The sequence below is a fragment of the Enoplosus armatus genome, chromosome 19, assembly GCF_043641665.1.
Source record: "Enoplosus armatus isolate fEnoArm2 chromosome 19, fEnoArm2.hap1, whole genome shotgun sequence".
Taxonomy (NCBI): Eukaryota; Metazoa; Chordata; class Actinopteri; order Centrarchiformes; family Enoplosidae; genus Enoplosus; species Enoplosus armatus.
Window position 1 is genome coordinate 12,602,984 of NC_092198.1, and position 13,117 is coordinate 12,616,100.

At 43.0% G+C, this 13,117-nt stretch overlaps 1 protein-coding gene across 1 annotated transcript in view; it reads left to right on the forward strand.

Moving 5' to 3' along the window:
- The window catches only part of grm1a (glutamate receptor, metabotropic 1a), a 28,254-nt gene extending 15,973 nt beyond the window's left edge, over positions 1-12,281 (forward strand). Inside the window, exons 3-8 of the mRNA XM_070925537.1 lie at positions 3,044-3,279; positions 4,722-4,968; positions 5,594-5,771; positions 6,972-7,098; positions 8,803-9,736; positions 11,465-12,281. Of these exons, the coding sequence (XP_070781638.1) occupies positions 3,044-3,279; positions 4,722-4,968; positions 5,594-5,771; positions 6,972-7,098; positions 8,803-9,736; positions 11,465-12,281 (2,539 nt within the window). The remainder of the gene's footprint in view (positions 1-3,043; positions 3,280-4,721; positions 4,969-5,593; positions 5,772-6,971; positions 7,099-8,802; positions 9,737-11,464) is intronic.
- Positions 12,282-13,117: the final 836 nt, after the last annotated feature.

Here is a 13,117-nt window from a genome sequence, read left to right on the forward strand (position 1 = left end):
CGATCCTAAGAGAGGAGAGCGAGAAAAGAGAATGTGAGAAACAGTCAAGCATGTCTTCAATGCCTCATGCATTATTCATGCAGTGTTGAACAGCATCTCTCCCCTCTCTCTCCCTCTTTATCTAAAATCCAATCTGTTTTACGCTGTTATGTTAAACACTGAATTGTATTGAATAGACCATATTAAATGCAGTTACCCTGTCAGGTAAGGTGCGTCTATGATAAACACTTGGAAGACGCATGCACACAAATCTATAAGGTGGTGTGTCTTTATCTGTACTACAGTACATGCACTGAAAGAGAGGGGGGAGAGACAGAGACAGTATTCACATGGAGTGAATGAAGGAAATGTGACTATGACTAATGAACTTCACGTGTTTCTGACTCTAAACTCAATAAGGAGAGTGAAAAGGATGACTCAGTTGATTGTTCTTTTTAAATATACAGCAAGAACACAGCAAACAGGCAGATATCCTTACCCAAAGAATAAGACATAGGTTATGTGGTGTTCGCATTTACTGTATTACAATACTTCCCTATAGGCCCTACAAATCTGCACATTGATATCAAATGTAAAGCCAGATCTCCATTTAAAAAAAATAGATTTCTTTACCATTATTAAATTTGCATGAGTTGCAGTAGTGGAATGCAGTGCTTTAATGCAGGTGACTCTCAAGTGTCAGTAGCCAAAGCTACACATTATTCCTCTGTCCTTAAGACCTCACTGATGTAACTGTTGCTCTGGGTGACATGGTCTTTTATTACCATAAACATGGGCATTGTAGTTTATTTGGAATCAATCCCTTAGACATTCTGGCGCTGTAAATACTCTTAGTGCACCAAATGTGTATTCATCCACGGCTGAAAATAGTCCCCAACAAACAACTATTTGCTCTTGTTTGAGTAATGTTTGCTTCAGTCTACAGTGCCCAAGGTGTGAAATGGCTTAGCCTTTTTTATTTATATTTGTGACCTGTTTTTAAAGATTTACGTCTTCAGTAGGAACCAGTGGGTTTCACAGACACAGTAGAAAAGTCAGAAAGTATGGAGGGACAGAGTAATGCATTGTTGGTTTTGGTATTGTTGTGGGATTTGTTGACATATATGTATATGGTCTTTGATACTGGTAAGTGGAGTCATTACAGTATATTTTTGAGGCAGGGGGGGCAGTTTGTTTACCTTAATCCTTAACAGGATGAAAGAGACAGATGTCAGTGTCAGCTGGAGACACTTAAACAATTTCTGGGCTTTATTTTCAGGATGATTTCCATACATTTGCTTTAGCTTGAGAAGGGATATACTAGCTCAGTCACATTGGTTTTATAGTTTCCTCCTTACATTCTCACAGATTTGGCTGAATGTCTCCTTTTTCTTGACTGACGGTAATTGTGGACATAAAGGTCAGAAACTTTGACCTGCGCACATACGCACACGAACACACACGTCCTTATCCATCACCCAGAACATCCCATGTGTGCGAGGTAATTGGTTCCATGGTGAGTCATACCTAATTGGTGTGGACCTGTCAATACCACAGGTATTTCAAGGCAGTAGCTCGGAGCCCACATTAAAGATAGAGACAGAGTGAACTCACACTGGCTCGGATTTAGAGAAAGAGCTTAGAACGGAGCTGTTTATCTGTTAATTTATTTTTCAGTGTCGCCTTCACTGGTGTTTTCTATTTCTCTTAGAGCCCACTGGCCAGCTGCGTGTCCAAATTAGCTTAGTAGGGTAGAAATTCTCCCACAAAGGGTTACACAGGCAAACAAACAAGCAAGCTGAAGGGATTGTGTAAAGCCTACAATTACAGTTGAGGCACTATTGTTGAGATTTCCTCTTCAATTTAGGATTGCTGCAGTGGACTTGATATAAGCCTCCAACCAGTGCTGCCACGCTAATTTAAGATCGTACAAGAGGCTGCGGTCTACCTACTTGTAGTGGCAGCTCATTATTTAAATGAAAACAGCACATGACCTGGAGTTTGGGCTTGTGCACTGATGTTGTTCTGTCATTACGTTTGCTGTTGTTTGACAGGAACTTTCCCATTAGTCTCCATGTGAACACAGACACATTAAACATGAGATTCAGCCCACAGCTGCTCTATGTCAGTATTGCCTTTTCTCCATGTTACTGTTCTGTTTTCATGCTGTACGTCCTCTATAATCCAGCTGCTGCTTTAGGGGTGGAAATTAGAAATCACTTCACTGATTCAAATTGTTCTGCTCAGTTCAAAGATTTGTAGTCACTGTCAATGTCGTTTGTACGCTTTTTTGTAAGCTAAGCAATCACATCGCCACTCACATGCACTTCATCACATCGATCAGTGAATGCACCACCGTACAGCGGCGACGTTCAGACAATTCTTCAGTTCATTCATTTTTTTCAGTCGGTTGCTGGTACAAGCTGTTACGTTCAGTTGGGCACAAAACAAGGTTCACGCGAGTACTGCACATAAGGTTAATAGCTCAACAGGTGACTATTTGCAATGACGTTATCACTTCATGATCGTTTCTGTGGCTTTTGTGGTCTAATAAACATTTAACAAGGAACTAAGGGTTGAGCTGACAACAGTGCTTTTGGTCACCAGTCAGGGGAGCTTTACTGCTGAAAGCATTGGACATTAGGTCAGTGACAATGGTGATTCAGTATAGTCAGTTCAGTTTGAGGATTTGGCGTTAAAGACTTGTTCAGTACATGGACTGAACACCGCTAAGAAAAGACAGAAGATCACGAATGAAATACAGAATATATAAGTAATTCTGCATTATTGGCCCCTGTTTTGTTTACGTTGTGAGAAATGAAATTTACGTAGTGTAGAATAATTTTATGGGTATGTCAATCTGAATCAGCAGTTAAGTATGAATTATCATGTACAATAATCCATTATAAAAGACTATCAGTATCATCACTGTCTAGCAGTGCCTTTCACTCTAAGTTGTGACAATGTTTTATTCTTTCTCAGATCTTTTTCATCATCTTTTACTGTTCCCCCTGCGGTCGTTATATCACAGCCTCTTCTTCTTCTTTCTCTCTTGCTCCTGCAGTGATGGATGGGCAGACCGTTACGAGGTTGTGGAGGGTTATGAGCAGGAAGCAGAGGGAGGAATCACCATGAAGCTGCAATCAGAAGTGGTCAAGACCTTTGATGACTACTACCTGAAGCTGCGTCTGGACACCAACACAAGGAACCCCTGGTTCTCTGAGTTCTGGCAGTACCGCTTCCAGTGCCGCCTGCCGGGCCACCCACAAGAGAACAAGAACTACAAGAAAGTCTGCACCGGTGGGTGGCTACAGAGAAATTAATATTTCTGTTGTTTATAAAAAGGAGGATTTTTTGTAACAAATCGATTGGCAAACTGTTTCATTTCTCATGTATTGCTCTCAAGCATCATCCTCTATTCTTTCATCTTGTTGTCAGTGAGAGTAGAGGGTTAGATTAGAAAATCTCATGAATAATAACACAAACTGTGTATTTTTTTTCTCTGTTTTCCTCCCCGGATATTCTCTCCCTTTGCTCTCAAAAGGTGATCATGGTAAATTGTGTTCTTGCCTTGTTAATAGCATTTAAATCACAATTCAAAATTACTCACAACAAATCCAATCAAGAATAAAAAAGTAATCAAATAAACACTGCAATCAAAATGACATTAAAATGAATTGCTCAGCATGCTTTTAATCAAATGATAACTAGAATCAATTAGTGCTTTGTGATGACTGTTACTATCTCAGAGCAGTCATGGTTGCTCTTTTGATTTCTCTGTATCACACTTTTACATACCTCTTTTATTCCAAAGACCTTCAAGGTGGTAAGTGCATTTTTCTAGCCACTACTATGGTGATGACTTTTATCAGAATTGCACCTGCACTCTGTAAGCATTTGACTCCTCCGAGACAGGAAGAGTTTGACTGATGCTTTCTTTAACACAGCACTCTCCGTAATGTCTTAAAACTGCAATTTAGGCAAATGGTGAGATGACCCTGGCAGTCTCAGGCTTTTGGCCAGAGTGAGGATCGCATCAATCAAACTCTGATGTGGAGCGCTGGGCTTGTTTTTATTATATGAGGATTCAAAAGAAAATTGCCTTACACTTCCACACAAAAACTGCACAAAGGAATGGCTCACACTGTTCACCCAAACCGTTGAAACACCTGAAAATGAAAATGTTGCCGTGTTGAGATAGGTCACACCTTTTCTTTTCTACTGTATGTGCATGTTGATGTCAAAGACAATAAATATCAACATTTTAAATACTCTGTCTAAGGAGGCAAAGAGAAATGTAAATTCAGCTTTAAACATAAATATCTTCATACAAGGATGCAATAACATTTCATTTAAAATTTCCCATCCTCCAAAACGTTTGACTGTTTGACTGTGGGACAGTGCCTTTAGTTGGCTGATGGTAAAGTACAACTTGGCATCTGCAGTCTTGGGATTTACCCAGACAATGGCTGTTCCCCACATCTGTTTCCTATTGAGCTTTTGGACATCATGTCTTAATTTCCTTGTATGCTAATATATTTTGCGGCAAATTAGGGTTCCGTTTTGCAATAAATTCTCCATGTCTGGTTCAAATTTCATCATGCATTGTGGAAAACAACAGATTTGTTTGTATTCCTACAGTGTAACTGTACAAAACAACCAGACAACCAAGAACGTTTTCTGAAATTGTAATTCAAAATTCTTCCATCCTTTTGATGCCCTCTTTTTTTCCCCTCTAACAGGAAATGAGAGTCTGCATGAAAACTATGTTCAGGATAGTAAAATGGGCTTTGTCATTAATGCCATCTATGCCATGGCTCATGGCCTCCATGATATGCACAAGGAGTTGTGCCCAGAGCAGACGGGGCTCTGTGAGGCCATGGACCCTATCGATGGCAGCAAGCTGCTGGACTACCTGCTAAAGACGTCCTTCAGAGGAGTCTCAGGAGAGGAGATTTATTTCGATGAAAACGGAGACACTCCAGGAAGGTAAGAGGATGAGGAGGGTGGTAAGAATGTAGAAAAAGGCAGGAAAATGGAAATAGAGATCTCATATCATCAGTGTGGTTATAATCTGTGAATGTCTCCCATCTAACACTCTCCTACTCATTAGCATGTGTGCACATGCACACACGTGTGCACCAATCTTGAGCACGAAAGGATGTAATTAGTTTGGACTGGAACAGATTCAGTGGGTTGTCTGCTATGGCAGCTACTTTCATCTCTCTTCAGTCCAACAGACAGCATTTGACAGTCAGAAAACACAGCCGTGTCATTCCTCCGTCAACTAGAGGTCCGGCGGAGCACATCCTGCTTCAATATAAAAATGAAGCCACAGTGTGCACTGGCATGAGCTCTTGATGTCGCACTAACAGGGTTGTAAGCTGTTTAAGTGACTCTGGATAAGAAATAAGGTTTGCAAAGCTGTTGAGTCGTTATCATTAAATTACCTGTCACTCTCTCCTTCTCCCTCCCTCAATATCTCCCTCTTCCTCACTCTTTCTCCGTGATCTTTAACTCTCCTCCGTTCTACTCTGTCCCCCATCTAGTCTTTTTCCTTTCTCACTAAATAAACTTGTTCATGATCATTATGGTCCTCCCTCTGTCCATCCAGGTATGACATCATGAATTTACAGAGTGTGGGTGATGTGGTTGATGGTCGCTATGACTACCTACACGTGGGCTCCTGGCATGAGGGCATCTTAAGCATCGATGACAGCAAGCTATGGTTGAACAGCAGCGACATGGTCCGCTCAGTCTGCAGTGAGCCCTGCTCCAAAGGACAGATCAAGGTAGGGATTCAAATCCTCCTCAGAGAACATTGTTCGGCGTTAAATGAACTCGGCCAGTGTTCATTTAGTCTGAAAAACCTGAAGTCTGAAAAATCAATAGTCATTAACAGTGGAGAATTTGCTGTGTGACTCTGGGGGAATTCAAATCCAAAACGATCTAGAAGTGTTAATTCAACACTGTGCCAGTGTTTATATAAGTAAATACCAGCAGAGCCTTTATTTCTGCTTGGACCAAAGTGGTCGACCGACTGAACCAACCGACATCGCCACCTCTAGATCCACACCGCTAGCAAGGCTAAAAATAAGCACAGAGAGTGCAATCAGTTAGACAGAGATGGTATTTCCCCTGTGCTCTCAAATACCTTTTTTTTTACTGGTAACTATGTCACCGCTTGGACGTGATGCACCATTCTTGCTATGAATCTTGATGCTTTCCATTCGTTCTCTTTGGTAATCATCCAGCATATCCTCAGCTGGCAAGTAAACTTTAGGGACGTTACTCTGTCCTACATTTTGGGATCCTCCTTCATCAATTAAATAATATGGAAAATGCTTCATGAAGGAGAAAAGAATTTTACAAGCATGTTTTCTTGGTCTAATCAAAACTGATTGAAAAAGGTTCTGAGTAAAAAAAAAATAATAAATCCATGTGCTTTTCACAATTACTTTCAAGTCTAATCGGTCTGAATTATCTCACGCACAAAGTTTAAGTTTGCACAAGGTGAACAAATACCTGGCTGAGGAGAAGGCCAGCTTGGGACTGTAAATAATAAAAACTGGTATTGAGCCCAGTTTGAAGAAATGCCCTGATTTGCTTCATTTGGAGTCGATTGTCTTCAGTCTAGCTATAAGTCGCCCTGAGGGAGGGTGCATCCTGGCTGTTCACGCTTCTCCTCTATCTGCTTTGTTTCCTGCCCCACTTATCACCCTGCTTTACATATCACAGTGCTGGTAACTGCTTCTCTGGGAGCAGAATGTAAAAGCAGCTGGCCTTGTTTTATAAACAGTGCGTCTGGGGCTCAAGAAAAAACAAACTGCACCAACATATCCTCGTCTTTGATATCCCCTTGATACTGATTACGTATTTAAGTTGCTTTGGGTGTGATTTATGTTTCTTGTCATGGTTTGATTAGTATTGTGACTGGTCACTAAGATGTGTGTGACTCCCTCATTGCTGATGTCTGGCCTCTCTGTGTGCAGGTGATTAGGAAGGGCGAGGTCAGCTGCTGCTGGATCTGCACCACATGCAAGGACAATGAGTACGTCCAGGATGAGTTTACCTGCAAGGCATGTGAGCTGGGATGGTGGCCCGATGATGACCTGGAAGGTAGGAGAGGCAAAACCAGACAGTCTGAGTGATCTACTTTTGTTTTTATGAACAATGTTTGTCCATACTCCCCATTCCCTACCCCTTAACCAACCTACACTCATTATTTCACACATTTCATGTACTATAGCTAACCTACCTTTTGCCTGCTCCCTTGTCAGGACATTTATATCTTCTCACACCAATCTCACTGAAACAGCACAAACCCTTTCTCTCAGACTATTTTATGCTCTCAAAAATCACCCTCCCCACCTTAAGCCTGTTCATACTTCACACCCTGAAACCTCCTTTTCATCATCCAGGTCCTATGACCCTGCTCTCTTTTAGCTTTCTCAACCTCCGCACTACTCCTCCCCCCAAAAAGTGCTCACTTCCCCCCTCCCTGCTCTTTGCCTTGTTGTGACCCAGTGGTTGTTTTGACAGCAATTTATAGAGTTGAGAAGAGCTCTCAGTTCCCAGGTGTAAAATCCTATTACTGCCATGAGAAGCTTGGGGATACATTTCAGCGGTCTGTCAAGGAAGAAATTCTCCCTTCACTCTCATTACATGTCCCTATCTGGAGAATAATAATAGAGAGGGTTGGTATCCTATTCATAGAGTGAGGTTGTACTGTCCACATATTCACCCACTTGCTCATTTAGGGCAGGATAAAAAAAATAAAAAAAAACAACTTCATTTTTTAACATAGTTTTATTATGGTGCTTGTTTCTCTTTGAAGTCAAATTTGCCCACAGAAAATGTACAGCAGAGGAGTGAGCGTTGTTTTTGAATTATTCAAAGGTCTTCCCAGGGCTTAGATATGACAGCATAGGTTTTAGAGGAATAAGGGATTTGAGGATTGTGTAAAAACAGATGCAGATAAGATGCATTTCATCTTTGCCACCCGTGTCCGTTTGCACGCAGCGTGGCTGATGCCTCGGTAAGCTGAGCTGGGTGGGTGGTCAAAAGAAAACAAGCAACAGTTCCACTGCAGTGCGCTTCAGACACTTTCCCCTCAAGTGTAGCTCAGTGTGCTTTAGCACAAGTGGTTTTAAATAATACCTCAGTGTAACAACTGCTTTACACCTTCATATTCACATTAGTACCTTTCACAATTTGTGTTGAAAATATCCAAGCTTCCTGCAGCGACAAGCTAGGTTTATTTTAAAATTTCTCATGATTTGCCATATCATACATATAATAGCAACGCAGACCAGAAGTGGGTTTCTCTGTGCGTAGCCGTGCTTGCGATGGCGCTGACTGTAATGCTATTAGCAGCAGCATGTAATTTATGGAGTGTTAAGCTGGGGAAGTCTAGGGATGTCAGTTTTCTCCCATTAAGCTCTACAAACTTCCTCTGCGTGCTGGATGACAAGTATGCAACTAGTGCATCATGACAGGGTTGACACACATACCCACGTGTCTGCGCATACACATTTGGCATAACATGAAAATGAGAGAGAAATCTGACAGAACTGGAGCTTTGGGATGTGTATGATGACACATGCAAATGAGTTCCTGAGCAATTTTAGGCCATCTTGGAAGACTCTGATCTCTGCTACACACCTGACTTCCCTTGTGTCTCCAAATCTGTGTTGCTCTCCTCTCTCCCACATCTCTACTGTCTGCTCAGTGGTTCTTTTCACCTGTTTTAATGTACCTTTCATTCACTAAAATGTACTACCTGCAAAAGACTAACCAGACATCTCCTCTGCTCTTCTTCAGGCTGCCAGCCCCTGCCTCTGAAGTATCTTGACTGGGCGGATGTGGAATCCATAGTGGCAGTGGTTTTCTCCTGCGTGGGCATCTTGATCACCTCCTTTGTCACCTTCGTGTTCATTCAGTATCGTGATACGCCTGTGGTGAAATCCTCCAGCAGAGAACTCTGTTATATCATCTTGGCAGGCATCTTCCTGGGCTACATCTGTCCATTCACCTTAATCGCCCGTCCTACAGTTGCGTCCTGCTACCTGCAGCGGCTCCTGGTGGGCCTTTCATCTGCCATGTGCTACTCTGCTCTGGTGACCAAAACTAACCGCATTGCCCGCATTCTGGCAGGCAGCAAGAAGAAGATCTGCACCAGGAAGCCCCGTTTCATGAGTGCCTGGGCCCAGGTGATCATCGCCTTCATGCTGATCAGTGTGCAGCTAACGCTGGAGATCACACTCATCATTCTGGAGCCTCCTGAGCCCATCAAGTCCTACCCGAGCATACGTGAGGTCTACCTCATTTGTAATACCAGCAACGTAGGCATGGTGGCACCGCTGGGCTACAATGGCCTGCTAATCATGAGCTGCACCTACTATGCCTTCAAGACGCGGAACGTCCCAGCCAATTTTAATGAGGCTAAATATATTGCCTTTACAATGTACACTACTTGCATCATCTGGTTGGCCTTTGTGCCCATCTATTTTGGCTCAAACTACAAGATCATAACCACATCCTTCTCCGTCAGCCTGAGTGTGACAGTGGCACTGGGCTGCATGTTCACGCCTAAGATGTACATTATCATTGCCAAACCAGAGAGGAACGTCCGAAGCGCCTTCACCACATCTGATGTGGTGCGAATGCACGTTGGCGATGGGAAGTCGGCTCAATGCGGGAGCAACAGCTTCCTCAATATGTTCCGTCGGAAGAAGCCTGGATCTGGCAATGCCAAGTGAGTGACCATTCACGTTGTTCATTTTTCTAGATTCAATGTTGTTTTCCTGGGGTGGCTGGCTAGAGACACTCAAACACTCAAATGGTGTAGTGAGTTGTCCAAAGATGATCTCTTGGCATTTTTAAAATAAATCTATCACTTATTTTCATGCAGGTTCTTATTTTTTGATGATATCACAAGAATATTTGATATTTGAATATTTTTATACACGATGTTAATGGCCCAAATGTAACTTTCCAGTACCCCAATATATGTAAACTGATTTAGAAACAGTAAGCAGTGAACACTTATTTATACTGTATGGCACATCCCCCTCCCCCTGAGAAGGAAATATTATCAGTGAAATTAAGACAAAATGAGTAGAAAACGTGAGGCGGGACATTTTGCCTTCATTGATTTAAAGCTAACAGGCCATGCTAATATGTCAGTGGTTATTAAAGTATAGATTTCTCACATTTAAACTAGATGTAAGACTTGCATATAACTTTTTTGAGATCCACAGCAGTGACACACATGGACAGGTGTCTAAAGTAAGGAGTGGGGCAGAGTATGCAAGTGATCCCAAAATGTTTCCTTGTTGTCTCTCACCCGTGTTATGCAGCCTTTGTAATCTTCTAACCCTTTAACCTTCTAAACTGAGCAGCGTACTGTCTGCAAAGTGTCGAGGCTGGCAAATGTTTTGGCGTGGGGGTCATTCAACTCCTTTCCTGGAGAGCTGCACTGTCAACTGAGACACTGTTATATTTTGTTATTATATACAACCAGGGGAGAAATGTAGACGCTCACAGGCCAGACGATCATAAATTCATGAGAAAATCAGTGAGCTAGCCCAAAAGTCTTCAAGCTCTGCACACGTTTGCCCTGTGCAGCCACAACAAAGAGGTGGAGCTGTTGTGGAAGGCTGTGTGGAAACCTTCTGTTTATTTTATTTAGCTGTTGCCTTGAATTACACTTGATTTTGATGAGTGAAATAAAGGAAAAAGTGTAGTGAGTAACCGTAGTTCTTCATTTGTTTGGCTCTGATCTGAGATGAGTTTGTTGGGTTGTTTTTGTATTTAACAACAACAAAGTATCTGATGAATGAAAGGAATCACTAGCTGCTGTGATCCTGTCACTCCTGAGCTGGCAATGACAAAAAAAAAATGTTTCTGACACTGCAGCCCTCCAAGAAGGAGATCTGCCACCCTGCTGCTTTTGGTTTATCCTGAATTAACCTCACATTTAACTTTCCTCAGCATGAACGGCCCTCCTCTCCCCACCTCCCTAACTAATCACATTAGTGCCAGTCCTAGCTCATTCTGCACTAAACTCTGTGTCGTCTCCAGGCCAGTTCAGGCACCAGCTGAAACACTTATTCCAAATGCATGCATCCCATTTTAACTATATAAGCAAATAGCTAAGACAGGAGGAAATGAGCTGGATGGCTCCTTATTCCTTAAGCTCAATGTTCGAAGCAATTCGAAGATCATAATGCTGTCTGCAGCACATTATGAATCACTGTTTGTGAAGTGCCACAGCTCAAAAGTGTGACACTCTTCAGAGCTGATGAGTGAACCCCTGAGCAAAGCTGTTAATGTCAAGTCATGTGGTTAAAAAGTATTTGAACATGCATCAGAAATGTTGAAATGCTGCTGCTCTGTTGTGTTATGTTGCTGCTATGTTGTTTTTCTGCACCCACCTCCCGGTTTCCTGTGATAGTAACTTGGGTCTTTATCTCGTTCATAGTTCTAATGGCAAGTCTGTGTCATGGTCTGAATCAGGTGCAAGACACCCTCCGAGGGGGGGGAATGTGTGGCACAGACTGTCTGTGCATGTGAGGAAACAGGAAGCCGGCTTGAATCAGACGGCGGTCATCAGGCCCCTAACTAACACCCCCGACCCCCACAGTTGTGAGCCCTCTACCTGCGACCTTGGCACAGACCCCCATCTCCCCCAAGAACCGCGTGGTGCTAAGCCTCTGTACAACCTGGTGGAGGAGGACGACGAGGGCGATGCGCAGCGCCCCCTCTGGACTCCGACTTGCTCTGGACAGATGCAAGGGCTGGAGTCTCATTTAGATAAGCCGGCTTCTTATTTGCCCTCTGTCTTGAAGGGCCGCAACGCGGAGTGCTTGCAGGGGGCTGTGGTGGACACACACAGCTCCCATGTCCCTGCACTGAGTGACTACACCGCCAGGGAGGCAATCCCTGCCGACGAGCCTTTGAGCTTGACCCCCTCTCAGCTTCCTTCGGCCCCACAAGTGGGGTCGTTTGAAGAGGAGGGGCCCGAGGACGAGGAACTGGACCTCTTACACAGCTACATTTACGATGCCAAGGAGGAGGAGGAGGGGGAGGACGAGGAAGGCGAGGATTTAACTCAGAATAAGTCAACTCTGGAGGAATCCCTAGCTCTGTCGCCCCCCTCTCCCTTCAGAGACTCTGTGTGTTCGGGGGAGTCTGTCAGCGGCTCCCCTGTCATGGAGCTGATGCTCGGTGGCCATCCGAGCTCGGTCTACACCTCAAACATCCTCCAAGACTTCGCACACAGCTCCTCAACACTGTGAAAGCAAAACACAGTTGCTGTCAGCACACTTGTGCATCACACATACATGCATTTCCACATATAGGCTCACACACACACACAGACACACACACAGATACATACTGTACAACAACATAATTTTATTATCATTTCAAGTTTTTAACATAACTTATTTGCTCTGTCATTTCCTTGCTTGTATTTATTACTCTGCTTTTATCAGTAAGGGGTTAATCAAAACTGTAAGAAGACAAACAGCAGGAATCATCCATGAGTGCTCACTTTTCTGAAGGGCTGTCTGTGCACAAAGCCTCTCTGTGAAATGTAAAGCTGGGAACAGTGCCAAAACTAGTCGGCTCTCATGCCAAATTTTCGGTGAATTAAGCAACACTGAGAATCATAATAAAGGATGTAGCTGCGGTTCTCATGGTTGCAATGCAATGAAACGGTCCACAAGAAAAAACTAAGAGAGACACAATTCTGTGTGTATGTACGTGCAAGACTGTAAGCTACAACCAGAGACCAAACTGTCTCTAGGGACTGCGATAGCTCAAGTGCATTTCATGCCAGATTTGATTAGCTCGGCTCCTCTCTGCTGCACACGTACAGGTCTCTTCATGTGTGCAGCAGTCGCAGCTGCATCGGAAAAAAAAAAAGGATCTGTTTTTCGCCTTTTTTTCATGAATTAATTTCACCACAGCTTTCTCTCATCCGGCCTCATTGCAATTTAAATATTACAAAGAGATTAATTTAACAAGAAAAGTGCAGTAAGTTGGTTGATTATTACTTTTATGTGTTTCGAGGTGTGCTCAACATCACCAAAAATGTTATCACTAAACTGAGATTCTGCTGAAGACTTTG